The sequence below is a fragment of the Peromyscus maniculatus genome, chromosome 22 (assembly GCF_049852395.1).
Source record: "Peromyscus maniculatus bairdii isolate BWxNUB_F1_BW_parent chromosome 22, HU_Pman_BW_mat_3.1, whole genome shotgun sequence".
Taxonomy (NCBI): Eukaryota; Metazoa; Chordata; class Mammalia; order Rodentia; family Cricetidae; genus Peromyscus; species Peromyscus maniculatus.
Window position 1 is genome coordinate 38,801,856 of NC_134873.1, and position 17,322 is coordinate 38,819,177.

Genomic DNA, 17,322 nt, shown 5'->3' on the forward strand with positions numbered 1-17,322 from the left:
TTATTACAGCACTTGTGCAGATGTTGGAGCACAACTTGTAGGAGTTGGTTCCTTTTACTGCTCAAGTCTTGGGGATCAGACGCAGGCAGTCGGGCTTGGAGGCAAGCCCCTCTTCCTTCTGAGCGCTCTCACTGACCTTCCCAGGCTGGCTGCCCCGCAGGCTTCTGTGTCTGCCTCTCAGTACTAGGATTACAGATGTTCGTACTTGGGTGTGGGCACTGCATTGACTGAGTCGTCCCCATCCCCAGTGCATTTATCTAGCTGGGTTTCTCTTCTCCCTTTGGCGTTTCAGTTATTTCAAACACTGCATTTTTGAGTTTTAAATTTCATGTAGTTCGTTTTTATGTTTCCTGAGTACCCCTAAGTCCTACCCTTCATTTGATATGTTTTCCTTCTTAGGCAGTTTGCATAATTGCTTAACATAGTGTTTACCATTCCCAGTATCTGAAGCATATTTGGTTCAGCACCTGCTAATGATGTTGCTTTAAAAAATTCTCACGTTTCCATGGTTCTCTGTGTGTTACAGAAAGTTGTATATCATGTTTGTAGGGTTTGGGTCCCTCCTAGGGAATGCTGCTAGTTTTTTTTTTTTGTTTTGTTTTGTTTTGTTTTGTTTTGTTTTGTTTTGTTTTGTTTTGTTAGCTGTTCATTTAGTTTGAGGCTGTACGTGTTGACACACCTTCTGAGGGCACTGGTGGAAACCTCAACTGTGTTCTTCATCTCTTTGCTGTTATGGTCTGTCTGGCTTGTCCCATTGGCAGATAGGCCATATAGTTGCTCTAAGACTTCGCTGTTTCAAGTCTTTTCTGTGCTCCAGGCTGTTCTTTATTGATTGGTTCACTCAGTTCAAGTCTTATATTAGATTTCAGTCTTTGCCAGGCTGATCTGAGTATGTCCCTGTCTTCCACATACATAGCTCAGGCTACGCTGTGACTTGTGTGATTGTATGCACAGAATTACACAGTCCCCTTCTTTTCTTTCTCCTCTCCACACTTCCCCACACTGTGGGCCAGCTTCCTGTGGTCTCAAGATGAATGTGCACTGTAGTCTGATGTGGAGGAAGCCATCCTTGTGGCGGAGCCATGGAACATCCTCAGGAAAGTGACGGCACATGAGTCACTTCCCTGCTTTTACTCCCCTGTGCAGCCCACCTCCTTTTGTTTAAGGCACACTTTGGAGTTTATCGTTGTAATCAGCTGATTCTGCCACACCTTCCAGGACTGCTCCATATCAAATTTACAATAATTTATAATAGTGGACCTTGTACAGTCAGCTGATAATTGTTCCCCGACTCCTAGAATAATGACACCTTTTGTGTTTTACTCTGTCCCCTTCACTGTTGTGGAATATTATTTTAAGGTGTGTTACATTTGTTTTTGCTGTGGAACATTTGTTTTAACGATGCAGAGGTGTGTTTCATTCTTTTATGTTGCATTTGCTTAACTCTGTGAAGCTGTGTTACTTTGCCTTTCTGAAACACCTGATTGGTCTAAATAAAGAGCTGAACAGCCAATAGTGAGGCAGGAGAAAGGATGGATGGGGCCGGCAGGCAGAGAGAATAAATAGGGGGAGAAATCTGGGGAGAAAAAGATCAAGGAGCAAGAAAAGAAGGGGCCAGCCACCCAGCTACACAATCAGACACGGAATAAGAAGGAAAGAAAAGATGTACAGAAATAAAGAAAGGTAAAAGCCCAGAGACAAAAGACAGATGGGATAATTTAAGTTAAGAAAAACTGGCTAGAAACAAACCAAGCTAAGACTGAGCATTTGTAAGTAATAATAAGACTCCGTGTGATTTATTTGGGAACTGGGTTGTGGGCCCCCAAAGAGTAAAATTTGAGTAAAAAATAACCAACTATACTTCATCTCAGAAGAAACCATATAAGCAAATGTGTCTGTCCTTATTTATGAATCTCTTAAAATCAGATCTGCTTTATATACATATTTGTTTTTAACTTTACTGAGATACCATTGTAAGAGAGATCCTGTTCTGTTTCCTTTTGTACTTAGCAGTATCCCCTTAATCCAGTTAGGTCTCTATATGCTGAACTGCTTTATTTTTGTTTTTGGTTGTTTGAGACAGGGTTTCCCTGCGTAGCTCTGGCTGTCCTGGAACTCGCTCTATAGACCAGGCTGACCTTAAACTCACAGTGATCCTCCTGCCTCTGCCTCCATGTGGGGATTAAAGGTGTGCGCCGCCGCTGCCAGGCTGCCAGACTGCTCTGATGCAGTTAACAACTGTGTAGTTCCAGAGTTGTTAGCTGTCACATTTAAAACCCTTTCCTCTCCCCCCCTCGCCTCCTCTCCCTCCCCCCTCCTCTCAACTCCCCACTCCCCCTCTCTCCCGCCCTCTCCTCTCTCTCTCCTCTCTGACAGAGTCTGGTTATGTAGTCCAGGCTGAACTCCTGCCTTAGCCTCCCGAGTGCTGGGATTGTAAGCCTGTGCCACAGGCCGAATTTACCACTTCTGGTGAAGCAAGCTGGCTTTTCTTTGATTACTGTTTACCCTTGGGCTATCTTTTGGGCAATAGCCAGAGTGATCTTTCTCACTCTCTGGGTCTGAAGTGGGCCTCATAGCTGTGAACTGGCACAGGGAGGTCCTAGAGGTCTTTTGGCACACTCTAAAAACCGTGTGCTACTGTGTAGTGAGTGACCTAGGGAATGTGTGACACATTGAGTTTCTCAGCAATTTTTCTTTCTTTCTTTCTCCTTGAGAGAGGGTTTCTCTGTGTAGCCCTGGCTGTCCTAGAACTCACTCTGTAGACCAGGCTGGCCTTGAACTCACAGAGATCCACCTGCCTCTACCTCCAGAGTGCTGAGAATGTTTAGATTTCAGGCGTGTGCCACCACTGCCTGGCCCTAAATTGTTTTTTTCTTTCTTTCTTTCTTTCTTTCTTTCTTTCTTTCTTTCTTTCTTTCTTTCTTTCTTTCTTTCTTTCTTTCTTTCTTTCTTTCTTTCTTTCTTTCTTTCCTTCCTTCCTTCCTTCCTTCCTTCCTTCCTTCCTTCCTTCTTTCTTTCTCTCTCTCTCTCTCTCTCTCTCTCTCTCTCTCTCTCTCTCTCTCTCTCTCTTTTCCTTCCTTCCTTCCTTCCTTCCTTCCTTCCTTCCTTCCTTCCTTCCTTCCTTCCTTCCTTCCTTCCTTCCTTCCTTTCTTTCTTTATTATGTATACAGAAGAGGGCACCAGATCTCATCACAGATGGTTGTGAGCCACCATGTGGTTGCTGGGAATTGAACTCAGGACCTCTGGAAGAGCAGTCGATGCTCTTAACCTTTGAGCCATCTCTCCAGCCCCCCTAAATTGTTTTTCTTAATCATTAACCTAAGCCATAGTCTGTGTGGCTATTTAAACTAACATTATTATTATCAATTAGACAGTACATCTTAGGAAGAAATCATCTTCTTAATAGTCCACAGGTAAAAATGCCCAGTAGGACAGGTTGTTTCCATGGTATAAATACACTACATTACAGGCAGAGGGGATCTCCCTACACCCATTCACACCATGCCAGATACCAGAGAAAGATGGCAGCTGCAAACATGTGAAGGCACAGCAAAAGCAAGAGACATTCTGGAGTCTGTGGTCTCATGGCCTTGCCTATCCGAGACTCATCCATCAGGGACTTCCCTCCTGGTGGGCTGACACCCTGAAGTCAACTGCCACCTGCTGCTCCTCTGAAATGGCCATCGGCAACTGTGTAGCTCTGACTGTCCTGGAACTTGCTCTGTAGACCAGGCTGGCCTCGAACTCACAGAGATCCGCCTGCCTCTGCCTCCCAAGTGCTAGGATTAAAGGCGTGCGCCACCACTGCCCAGCATCAGTAATTTTTCTTAACGACCAGTTTGATTGAGAAATCTGAACCAGGCTTCTCTGGGTAGCTTCCCTAAGACAAGACAGCATTGTTCTAAGCTGTGAAAGCTAAGGGTTGTGTTCCATAAGTAGGCCAGGGCCCCATATCAGCGCTGGGAAGGGAGGCTGAGGGGGAGGGTGGTTCACACCAGAAACCACAGACTGTTCTTTTCCTCTGTGCTCAGAAGCCTTTTGATTATGGTTCTTCTTTCAGACAGGGCAGATGGGATACATGTGGCTATGTATCCAGGGAGCGTGTGAGCCGTCACGGTGCACCCTATCACTTCGCCTGCTTTCTTTTTGCAGAGTATTCTGGGAAGGCATGCCTTCCTGGGCTGCAGAGGGGTCATTTGTGTTGTCTGCTTACCGTGACTGCACTGAGTGTAAGAAGAATTGTGTATGCTGTGTTAAATTGACTTGGAATTGTTAGGTATTATAACCAGTGTTGTGTTTTGGTGTGTGCATGTTTTCTTTATCCCTTTTTTTTTTTTTTTTTTTTTTTTTTTTTTTTTTTTTTTTTGGTTTTTCGAGACAGGGTTTCTCTGTGTAGCTTTGGAGCCTATCCTGAAACTCACACTGTAGCCCAGGCTGGCCTCGAACTCACAGAGATCCTCCTGCCTCTGCCTCCCGAGTGCTGGGATTAAAGGCGTGCGCCACCACCGCCCAGCTTTTTTTTTTTTTTTAATAAACAAAACAAAAACCAGTCTTAATAGTTTTGCACAAGTTATTAACCTGGTTATAATTTTACAATATAAGGAGAATGGATAGGCGGTTCCTCCAGCCTCCTCTGTGGTACATCCTTCTGTGTTGTGTCAGCAGCAGGACCCAGTGCTCCATCAAGGATAATAGCTTCCAGTACACAATCCCCCATGACGACTCCTTGAGTGGCTCATCGTCCGCCTCCTCATGTGAACCCGTGAGTGATTTCCCAGTGTCCTTCCGAAAGTCCACCTACTGGATGAAGATGAGACGGGCCAAGCTGGCCGCCCCGCCACAAGTGGAAGGTATCCGTTTCAGACTCGCAGTTCTAAGACAGGCTGCTCGCCATCGGTGATTAGACACGATTTTGTCTGAGACAGGCTTTGACCGTGGGGCTCAGGCTGGCTTCAGGTTCAGTGTTGAACTCAAGCTAGAGTCCAACTTAGGATACTCCTCCATCAGCTTTCAGAGTGCTGGGCTTACACTGCAACCAGCTTGATTGGACAGATGCTAAGGAGTTAGTCTGTCGGGTGCTGTTAACTTCATGACCATCCTTTGTCGATGGAGTGAGTTTCTGCCAGTCCCACTTACCGGCAGCTTTCTTCTTCATGGGATTTGACCTTTTTTTCTTATTCTTCTGTTGCCCTCTGCTTTTGGGAATGTGGGGGCTGGGCAGTAGATTATCATGGTAGTGTATGCTGGAGGGTCACAGTCAGTGATTCATAGCGTCTTTATTGAGCTCTGCTTCTGTAGTTCTAAGTCGCAGTCAAGAGCAACGTAATAGGCCCTTAAGCCAAGGAAGAGCAGATGGTTTCTGAGGAAAGATGGTCTAAAAGGAAGAGGGAGTCTCTGTTACACCAAGTTTCCTCAGGCTTTTCTGGGAGGGTGTTTCCTGGTGACCCGTGCCTTTGGTGGTATTGTGGTAAGTTTTTGGAGGCTGGCCCGGGAGTTCACTGACAGACATTTGTTGTGTGGTGTGTCAGGCGCAGGTGCACAGGAAAAGGAGAAGGCCAAAGGAAAAAGGAAAATCAAGCAGGAAGAAGATGAAGACTACCGTGAGCTTCCTCAGAAGAAGCACAAGCTCTATGGTAGGGCCCCTGCACTGTCTGTCCTTCTGTGAGAGACTGGGCGTCATCCTTTAAGGCCTGAGGGAGAAAGCCTTTGGTTTGGAGGCTTGGTTGGCCTTGGAGCCCCTAGAATTTGGGTGAGGGAATGGCCTTCACCCGCCTTCCTGTACCGTTCCACTCAGTTTCGGGGAGGGGGGGGCTCGTCTGAAGAGAAGGGGAAGCGGCCTGTAAAGTCGACACGTCAGACTTCAGATTTCTGAGTTCCTGTCTCATGTCAGGGAGGAAGCAGCGGCCGAAAGCTCAGCCTCACCCAAAACCCCAGGCTCGCCGGGTCCGGAAGGAACCGCCAGTTTATGCTGCAGGTATGCTTTCTCTTTGAATGTGTGTTGTTTCTGTGAGGAAGGATGTGCCGGATGAGGCTCTCACTTCTCCCTCCCTCTGTCCTTCTCCTTCTGTCTGTGTGAGGATTTGAACCCAGCACTTGGTTTGTGCCAGGCATGCACTCTACCAAGCCTCGCTGCAGTTCTTGGAAGCAGCAGCTGCTGGTTTGGGGTCATGCAGACTTTTAAGTTTTGGCACATTATGCCTCCTGCCCTTTCTCAGTCTGTTTTCCTTGTACAGCCCTGGGTTTCCTTGTATGTAAGCAGACAAAAAGTATGAGAATTATACAATGTAAATGACATAAAACACATTTAGCGTGGTCTCAGGCACGTAGGGGAACAATCTCAGACAATGGTTTTACATGTCTCAGCATCTTTTTCTTAAATCACGGTCTGAAAAGTGGTACCCAGTTGTGTGTGTCAGCGGGCTTTGGAGTGAGCCTCAGATGGGTTTTTATCATGGGGAACTAGGTAGAAGTTTCTGGAACTCTGCAGTTATGTGTGGAAGTTAAATACCTCAGGAGTCTATTCATTGTCGCCTACCAAGGCAAACCATTTTTCTTTTTCAGAAAGAAACCATAATACTTTTCCTCAATTGTAGACTTAAGCTTGTTGTTTCCGGAGAATGCTACAGATTACAGCGTCCTATTCTTTCCTTGGCAGGAAGTATGGAGGAAAAATGGTACCTAGAAATCATGGATAAAGGCAGTGTGTCCTGTCCTACCTGCCAGGCAGTGGGGAGGAAGACTATAGAGGGTCTGAAGAAGCACATGGAAAACTGCAAACAGGTTCGCCATTTTGTGCATTTCCTGACTGTTGGGATGGTTTGGTTGTTGTTGTTGTTGTTGTTTGTTTACCTAAACTGTAGACTTCTGGTAGTGTGTGTGCAGTCTGTTGTAGTTACTAAGGGGCAGCAGTGTGCAATAGAGAAAACACAGATTCTGCACGTCTGTTTAATTGTTCTACTTGTTGCTGTTTTAACGTGTGGACCTTGGTTTCCTCTCGTAGAATGCAGAAGGGATGACAGCAGCCTTGAGGGCTGTGTTGTTTTATGTCACTGGGACCAGATTCCTGACCAACAGTTAAAGGGGAGCGTTTGCTTTGACTCATGGTGTGAGAGAGGGCATAAGCCCGATGGTGGCCGGGAAGGTGGGACGGCTGGAGTGACTCATCTGTAGGTGCCAGGAACTTGTACCAGAGCTTTTCCCGTGGCAGTTGAATCAAGACAAAAAATAAATAAAAAAACAAGGAGGAAGCAGGCGACTCCTAAGCCACCCTCCTCCAGCCAGACCCCACCTCCTGAAGGTTCCACACCGACCCCCCCACCCCAGCAATGGCACCAGCTGGGGACCACGTGTTCCACACATGAGCCTGTGGGCAACATCAGATTCAGGCCATAACGTGCGATGAGGAAGAAGTGACCCAGGCTGGCCTGGCCCAGCTGGTGGCATTTAGTGACCTTCTGTGTCCCCCTGAGCATCTGGCACTGAACACTGACTGACTTCTCTCTTTTCAGGAAATGTTTACCTGCCATCATTGTGGGAAACAGCTTCATTCACTGGCAGGGATGAAGTATCATGTGATGGCCAATCATAATAGCTTGGTAAGAGTTTCCTGTGTTCTTTGTGAGCCTATGTGATGGTCATATACACACACATTCATGCATACATACATGTATATGTGCATATATATATATATATATATATATATATATATATATATATACTTGCATGCATACATATACATACACATAAATATTTATGTTTTTAAGTTTTTTAAGTTTGTTTTTTTTGAAATACAAAGTATGAGGGAAAGAGGAATCTTTATCCACCGTTGGTAGGAATATAAATTGATGTACCATCATGTGAGTGAATATGGAGGCTCCCTCAAACAGTCAAGAATAGAACCACATAAGTATTTATGGTCACTTACATCATACCTGTGCATAGACCTAAAAGACTGTAAGACACCATACCACAGATACTTCACACCCATGTTTATTGCTGTATAATTCATGAACACCAAGAAATTGATGTGAAAACACCTCCCTCCCTCCCTCCCTCCCTCCCTCCTTCCCCCCCTCCCTCTCCTCTTCCTCCCTCAGGTAGCACCCTATAGTCAGTCTTGCTTGGAACTCACAAACCCAGGCTGGCCACCAATTTGCAGCAGTCCTGCTTCAGTTTCCTTATAGACATGGTCCTGGTTTAGTCGGTGTTTGTTTTGTTTTGAGACAGGATCTAATGTACCTCCGGCTGGCCTCTAATGGGATAAATCCGCGGAGTCTATTTGATGGTCAAAGGAATTTATTCGGGGGTATTAACTCACAACCACAATAAAGGAGTTGGTCGCGGAATCTTGGAGGGGTGGGGCACGGTCCAATGGGGTTCTCAGGAGAGTTCTGCCTTGATCTGCACCAGCATCCAAGACCACGAGGTAGCGAAGAGAAGAGAGTGCACATACGTACATGCATCCCAGGTCTTAGGGGTCCCTGGTGGTCATGCCCAAGGGGCAGGTACCCCGCAGCTACCTGATGTCTCTCTAGGGGTGGTGCCAGGGCATGGCACAAACAACCACCCACTATATCTCCCCCTTTTGTATAAGGAAGAAAGGTCTAACCTAACACAAAACTATATACAATAGAAATAATTACCAAGGAGAAAAAAAGGGTATAACAAACAAATGGAACAACCACCAACAAGAGCAACATCAAACAAGAGACACATACTAAAATCCAGAGAAATCTAGAACATAGGTAAATGGCACATTACAGAGACCATTCCAAAAGGTGTCCTATCCTGAAGAACCTGAATCCAATACTTAATATGTTCTAGCTAAGATACAAGAAGATTGTAACTGTAACTGTTAGTCTTCAATCTCATCAAAGACCTGAGAAGGAATATAATAATACCCGAGAAAATGGGAGATGGACGCGAGCAACTTTCGGAAATCTTTCGAGAATAGACAGAGACAGCTGACAGCCTGGACAGTCACCTAAAGTTTCTTAGCACCATTGGGGCATCCAAATTGGCTACGGGCCCTAGAATATCTGACAGACCATTTTCAGAAGCAAGAATTTTGAAAGACCATCTTACCCTTTCTTGGCAAAGTTCAGTAGTCACCTTTCCTTGTGTCCCACTCATTCAGAAGGGACAGCATTCATACTATCAGCAGTCGAGGCAAGGGCAGTTCTTTGCCCAGGCCATGTTGTGCCAAGAAGACAAACTTCCAAACGGGAATGTCTAGAAGCCCAACATTCTCTCTAGATCAGATCAGTTCTGCCAAGAGCAATTGTGTCTTACGTCAACAGAATTCTAAGTTATATTTAAATAAGCCATATTCTCTAGGTCTATAAAGTGTTTGAAGATTACCTGTCTATCTGACCTATGCATCTGTAAATCTGGACAACCTAACTAACAACTATAAAGATGACAAGCGTGGGTGACTATAAATCTGTAAGTTTTATCTACCTGAATAACTTAATGACTAAGGCTTCACATAAACAAGGTAAACAGTCTGTAAACAAATGTACAATAAAAGAACAATGACCTAAAAATTGTGACAATACACAAAATATCTTTTTTTTTGTTTGTTTTGTTTTTTGTTTTTTGTTTTTTTGTTTTTCGAGACAGGGTTTCTCTGTGTAGTTTTGGTGCCTATCCTGGAGCTCACTCTGTAGACCAGGCTGGCCTCGAACTCACAAAGATCCGCCTGCCTCTGCCTCCCGAGTACTGGGATTAAAGGCCGCCGCCACCGCCGCCGCTGCCACCACCACCACCCAGCTGGCATGAATGTGGGTATCATGGCATCATTCTGGACTGGGTAGAGTCATCGTTGTGGACCCCCATTTTCCTTCTGCAGACTTCAGAGATTACTATTGGAAAAACTTATTTTTTACTGTGGAAAACTTGAACATTTTTGATACCAAGATGGAAAGTTTTGGATTTATTCTGGATAGAGAAAGATATCTTTGAAAGCAAGGACAAGCATGGAAAGAAATGGAATCTAGAGGACAATGGTCCATAAATTATTGATTTTCTTCTGTTCCATACCAGGCAACTCTTTCAATATGAGACAGAATCTCCTGATTTTTCTTTTAGCAATATGTTTGGGTTTAGAGAAGGAGAAAGTCACATTCTAACTCCAAAGCCAGCTTGATTTATAATTGAATTGGGATCACAACTTTTCTAGAGTTAAAGAGATATAGATGTTAGGCAGTGAGATACTACCCTGGGTAGATTGGTACCAATAGATTTTTTTCTTCTGCTGTAGACACCTGGGTATCCAAGGCCTTATGACTTCTGGAAGATGGTTATTCCTATTATCTTGTAAAGACAGAAAACAGAACCCTGCCCCAACCTTTGTTTGTTGAGTTTTTCTTATAACTTGTAGAGATGTCACATCAGTGGATAAGCTTTTACTTCTTCTTATCAAGGGGTTTCTCCTGTTCAAATTGATTTTTTATTAATTTTGTTGGTATCTATAGCTTTTCTTCTCCTGCAGAAACAAAAGCAAAACCTCTTTCCCAACATAGGACATATCTTGGTTTCCGTTCCAAGGTCATCACATCTTTGCAGTAAAGCAGTTGGTTTAGCCCAGGAATTTTTTCTGTTGGCCAATGTCTCTCCACAGCTGTTGTCTCTTTCTCATCAGCACTGAGAAAATTCAGGGTTAATAGAGTACCATGCAGTCTATTTCTAGGGGTCATTGTTACCTTTTTCTGTTTATTTAGGATCTCCTTTTAAAGTTTGATTAAATCTTTCTATGACTGCTTGGCCTGTAGGATTGTGTGGTATATCTGTAATATGCTTTATATTGTAATTGTAATACAAAAAAGAAAGAAAAAACACTGTCTCATTTTATTTGAGACATATGCTGGTGCATTGTCAGTCTTAATTTGTACAGGTATTCCCATGATGGCCATAACTTCTAATAGGTGTGTAATCACAGAATCAGCCTTTTCAGAACTCGTAGGAGTTGCCATTGAAATCTTGAATAAGTGTCAATGGTATGGTGTACATATTTTATTTTAGTCTTCCAAATTCTGTGAAATGAAACACATCTAGCTACCAAATTTCATTTCTTCATATGCCTTTTGGATTGCTTCCTGCAGGTAATGGAGTTTGGTTATAGAAGGAACAAGTCCAACTTTTTTTTTTTTTTTTTTTTTTTTTTTTTTTTTTTTTTTTTTTTACAATTTCCTTGGCTTGTTGCCAAATGATGGAGAAATTCTTCTTCAAACCCTTGTTATTGTTGGGCAGTGGTGGCACACGCCTTTAATCCCAGCACTAGGGAGGCAGAGGCAGGCGAATCTCTGTGAGTTCCAGGAAAAGCGCAAAGCTACACAGAGAAAGCCTGTCTCGAAAAATTAAAAAAAAAACAAGAACAAAAACCCTTGTTATTTACAGGGTGTTTATTGTGTAATTCTGAGGTTTCTAGCACATTACCTATTAGTAACTGATCAATCTCATCATTACCTGTGCTAGAGGACCTGGCAGACCCATATGGGATCTGATATATATCTCCCTATTTCTGATAATTTCCTATAATTGTATAAATAGAGAAGTTAATTCTGTATTATCAGGAATAAATTCAGCAGTTTCAATATGTAAAACAACTCTCTGCATATTGAGAGTCAGTGACAATATTGAGGGGTTTCGTGAAATCCATTAGTACTGTAAGAATAGCATACAGTTCTGCCTTATGTACAGAATTATTTGGGCTTTGAACCACTATACTTAAGTCTCCTGATTTGTATCCTGCTTTCCCTGATTTATTTGTATCAGTATAGAATGTGGGGACTTCAGAAATTGGCTTTTGCTGTACAATGTGAGGAAGGACCCATTCAGTTCTTTTTATGAATTCTATTCTCTTGCTTTTGGGATAACAGTTACTAATTTCTCTCAAAAGATTACTACAGTCTCTTTGCCAGTATTCATTATCTTTCCATAAAGAAGAAATCTCCTCATTAGTTAAAGGTACTACAATTTCTGCTGGGTCCATTCCTGTCAATTGACAAAGTCTTACTTTTCCTTTTAGAATCAAATCAGAAATCATTTCTACATAAATTTTTAATTTCTTACTTGGTTTACATGGTAGAAATATCCATTCCAATATAATACCTTCCCTCTGCATTGAAATCCTTATGGGGGAGTGTCTGGAGGGGAGTATGACCAGAATGCAGTTAAGTTCTGGATTCACATGATCCACATGTGCCTCTCACATTTTCTTTTCTATTACAGCCCATTCCTTCTCAGCTTCAGCTGATAATTCTCTTGGACTATTTAAGTCCTTGTCCCCTTTTATGGTATTGGCCAAATTTACTAGTCCATCTTTAGATTCCAATGATGGTCTGTAAGTTTGAAATGCTTCCTAATAATTTTTGAAAATCATTAAGAATCTCCAATTGATATCTCCTGAGTTGTACCTTTTGGAGATCTATCTGATATCTAAGTAATTAATAGAATTTCCTCTTTGTATCCTTTCTGAAAAGCAATTTGTAGTCCCCAGTGAGGCAAACTTTTCTTTACTTCTTCAAACATGCTCTCTAAGGTACCTGACTTTGGATCAGCTAATAAGATATCCATATAATGATAAATTATTGATTGTGGAAATTTCACATGAATTATTACAATGGTTTTTTCCACAAAATATTGGCACCGAGTATCGCTATTTAACATTCCCTGTGGGAGGATTTTCCATTGATACCTCTTGACTGACTGGGAATTTTTATACGTAGGTACTGTGAAGGCAAAGTTTTCTCTATCCTTTTCTTGTAAAGGTATGGTAAAGAAACAGTCTTTTGCTGGGTGGTGGTGCATGCCTTTAATCCCAGTACTCAGGAGGCAGAGGCAGGCAGATCTCTCCTTCTGTAGGGAGCCCATAGGCTGAATTACTTTGTGAATGGCTCTTAGATCAGTCAGTATACTCCAATTACCAGACTTTTTTTTCTCATAACAAATACAGGAGAATTCCAAGGGCTGGTAGATTCTTCATTGTGTTAAGCATTTAACTGCTCTTGAACCAGCTGTTCTAAAGCTTGTAGTTTCTCTTTTTGTCAGAGGCCATTGTCTCACCCAGATAGGTTTATCAGTTAGCCATTTTAAAGGTAGGGTTGTTGGTACTTCTGAGAGTTCAACAGCAGTTGTGCTCTGTTTATGTACAGCATGAATGTTTGGTGACTGTTTGTTATAATATCTTAATGTTATTTCTAGAAACATGAATTGGTCTGTATTCCATTTCTGAGATTGTAGGAAATTTAATCTGGATATTCCACTGCAGTAATAGATCTCAGCCCCAAAGATTCACTGCTACATTTGCCACATATGGCTTCAGCCTTCCTCTCTGTCCTTTTGGCCCTATACATTCAACCCATCTAGAACTTAGTTTTACCTGAGATAGGGTTCAACCCCTAGAAATTGGATGTTTACCCCTTGAAGAGGCCAATTCGGATACCTTGATTTTAGTGTAATTATGGTCACATCTACACCTGTGTCTACCAGGCCCTCCAGAACAACTCCATTAATTCGTACTCTAAGATTTGGTCTTTGTTTATTTATGGAAGTCTGCCAAAATACTCATTTTATGGTGTTTTTTTGGAACTTTTGATTCATCTCTCAGAGCAGTTCTATCATCCAGTGCAGTATTATTCTTTACATTAGACACAGGGTTCTTTAATTGTCCTGGAGAGGAATTTCCTCCACAGTGGCTGGAAATGTTTGGACTATGTTCAGGTTGGGGCCTGCAAGAGGCCCCCCAAGGCATTTCCCACCAGTAACGGCTTGCCTTATTTATCTATTGTTGATCTACATTCATTGGCCAGTGTTGGCCTTTACTACACCTTCTGCATAATCCAGAAGGTTGGGGTTTCTCATTTGGGTTATTTCTAGGAGTATTGCTTCTAGGAGCACCCCGTGTACAATTTCTTCTCATATGACCTGGTGTACCACAGTTAAAACATTTGGTACTTCAAGGCCTCCTTCCACCTCTGGAAGTTGCCTCTCCTACAAGTCTCATTACCATAGTTAAGAGGCCCAACAATGTCTATATATTGAATCCATTCCTCCAAAGGTGCTGACCTGACCTTTAATGGTATAAGTATTCTTTTGCATTCTGCATTAGAGTTGTTAAACCCCAAGGTCAGTTAATACTTGTTTTAGTTCTTTATCTGACACTGCCTTTTTTATAGCTGTGGTCAGCCTTTGTTAAAAAAAATCAGTAAACGGTTCTGTGGGCCTTGGAAAATTTTTGTGTATTGCTCAGTTGGTTTTCCTGATTCTGGAATTTCCCCCAAGCATTTAGAGCTACTGTGTGGCATAGGGATAATGTATGCTCATCAAAAGTAGCTTGTATATTTCTATCAATGAAATGTCCCTCGCCAATAATTTGATCTTGGGAGCTCTCAAAACCTCTGGTCTTACCTTGCTGTTCCAAGATCCTAGCTTCCTCTCTCACCCACCCAGCTTTTCGATTATAACTACTGGCTATATTTTAAAACAGCTGAGATTAACTGATTCCAATCATCTGGTATGATTCTATTTATGGAAGACCACATATTTAACATCAGTTTTACATATGTTGAGTGTGTACCATAGGTGACCACCACTTCCTTAACGTTTTCTAAATCTCTCATAGGAATAGGTTGTAACATATATTCCACATATGGCTCAGGATGTCTATCATCTGCTGGCCTCTCATGGATGGTGACAGGATAAGCCATTGTATGTTAGCTATCTGGCAATGTTGTGACTTGTATGGCCTTGCCCTTCTGCCTATTGTCATTTGTCATTTTTACTGAGAGATTCTTCCAGAACTTGCAACTGAGTAACTATGGTCTGTTGCAGCATTTGAACCTCCTCTGTTGTAAAGGATTCTAGAGATTTCATGGAATCATGCAACCTTTTATGTTCTTCTGAAACACGATTCCATAGACCTTAGTTTATCAGTTAGCGATAAACTTTCTTCTTTATAAATTATCAGAGTAGGGTGGGTTGAGGGGGAAGGCTGGGGACAGGAAGAGGGAGGAGGGGGGATCTGTAGTTGGTATGTAAAATGAGTAGAAAATTTCTTAATAATAATAATAATGAATATTATCTGAGTAGTGGTAACATTGCTCTGGAGAGTCATTGTTTTATCCATTAAGTATTCATACTTATTATCAATAGAATCAAATCTGGTTGTTCATTTATTATTAATAGACTGAAGTTCTTGTGGTAAATTGGCAGATTCCAAAGAAAGAATCCTTTTACTTAAGTCTTCATTACTATCTTGTAAAGCTTACATCAGTCTCATTAATGCCTTATTTTTGTTATCATTATTAAGCCAATTTTCCAGTTATATGATATGAATTATTATGCTAAATACCATAATAGTGAATATTAGATACAACTCAGAAGTTTGTATATGTCCTGTAAAAATTCATTCATCATACAAGCAAAAAATTTTTTTTAATTCTTGTGATGTAATATTTTCCACCATTTTTGAGAATATTCAAAATTTGTAAAGAAAATGTTATTAATTTGTTTAGTTATTAATCAGTTTTAAGGTATAAAATTATCAAGTACTTTTACCTTGGATGAAATCCTTGATTGCTGGTCTTTCAGTTCTTGAGATGTTTTTTTGGGTGTAACGCTGGTCAGCCAGCAAGTGTAGATGCCGCACTGAAGCAGGTCCTGCCGAAGACCCTGACCTGTTTTAGCTTTGAAGACCCATCGAACAAGTTTAGCAATGGCCAGCGGCAGCTGCAGGCAGGACCCGGGAAGCCAGGGGTGGGCAGGCAGCCACCTCTTCTCACGCCTGCACACACTAGGTGTACTCAGAGGCTATACAGGACCCGGCTTGGGGGGAGGAGTGTGTAAGGTGCAACTAGTAACTCAAAATAGGGAATTGATGCCCACGACTGGGCCAAATGGGTAAGCACTGAGTCCCCAGGAGGAGCAGGTAGTTTAAAAGAGACAAGGAAGTGTGGAAAGTGTGCCACAGCAGCCATGGAGGCTGAGGACAGAGGCCACCCGGGCATTTGGAGTTTGCCCCACATGAGCACCAGATAATGGGAGAAATCCACAGAGTCTATTTGATGGTCAAAGGAATTTATTTTGGGGTTAACTCACAACCAGAATTAAAGAGTTGGTCGTGGAATCCTGGAGGGGTGGGGCACGGTCCAATGGGGTTCTCAGGAGAGTTCTGCCTTGATCTGCACCAGCATCCAAGACCACAAGGTAGCGAAGAGAAGAGAGCGCACATACGTACATGCATCCCAGGTCTTAAGGGTCCCTGGTGGCCATGGCCCAGGGGCAGGTCCCCCGCAGCTACCTGCTGCCTCACTCGGGGCGGTGCTTCAGGGCAAGGCACAAACAGCCACCCACGACAGGCCGCAAACTCCCTGTGTTGCTGAGGCTGACCTTGAACTCCTAATCCTACTATTTCTACCTCTCAAACGCTGGTATTACCATCACACCTAGCTGCATGTGAGCATTTCAGATATTCAGGTAACATGTGAGAATGTCCAATCCATTGGTCACCAGGGCAATGAATATTAAAACTATGGCAAGAAGGGAGGAAAATCTTCAAAAGTTTCACAGTGCACAGGCCTGTGCCCTTCCAGCTCTTAGGAAGCTGAGGTGGGAGATTGCTGTTACACCTGGCCATCTGGCTGGGCCACATGGTGAAACCTTGTCTCAACCAAGACAATTTTTTTTTGTTTTGTTTTTTTGTTTTTTTTAACTCAGAATGATAGGAATGGGGGACAATAGCCTGGGACACCCAGAGAGCTTGTGGGCAGTTATCCATGGAAGGAAATACACTCACAAGCAACAACTCCACTTCTAGACTAGAAATCCACAGACGACATGATGAGTTGTGGGGACATTAACAATAGTTTTGGGTCAGCTCAGTGAAAGTGGCAGAGGCCTATCTCTAGCAATTTAGAGGGACAGAGCGTATAAGACACAGAAGTTGCTCAACAGGAAGACCTCCCTGGGACCTACAGGGTTCCCTAAAGAGTCAGAAACATCCTGGGCTGATGAGGCTGGAGAGACGGCTCACTGGTTAAGAGTATGTAGTGTTCTTGCAGAAGACCTGAGTTCTGTTCTCAGCACCCACATCGGGCAGCTCACAACTGCCTGTACTCCAGTTCTCGGGTGATCTGACAGCTCCTACATCCACAGGTACTAGCACTCACGTTTATATATCCCTACACAAATATATGCACATAATCAAAAAGAAAAGAAATCACCCGGTGTTGTGGTGCACACCTTTAATCCAGCACTTGGGGGCAGAGACAGGTGGACCCGTGTGAATTCAAGGCCAATTTGGTCTACAGAGTGAGTTCCAGG

The 17,322-nt window shown here is 42.9% G+C and overlaps 1 protein-coding gene across 3 annotated transcripts in view; it reads left to right on the forward strand.

Moving 5' to 3' along the window:
* The window catches only part of Znf512 (zinc finger protein 512), a 44,544-nt gene that overhangs the window by 13,901 nt on the left and 13,321 nt on the right, over window positions 1-17,322 (forward strand). For 2 of the 3 annotated variants that reach the window (XM_076559391.1, XM_076559392.1), the window contains 5 exons: window positions 4,666-4,850; window positions 5,529-5,633; window positions 5,891-5,974; window positions 6,656-6,780; window positions 7,509-7,595. In XM_076559391.1, the coding sequence (XP_076415506.1) occupies window positions 4,666-4,850; window positions 5,529-5,633; window positions 5,891-5,974; window positions 6,656-6,780; window positions 7,509-7,595 (586 nt within the window). Of the gene's footprint in view, window positions 1-4,662; window positions 4,851-5,528; window positions 5,634-5,890; window positions 5,975-6,655; window positions 6,781-7,508; window positions 7,596-17,322 lie in introns of all 3 variants that reach the window. The other variant, XM_076559390.1, reaches the window with a different exon arrangement.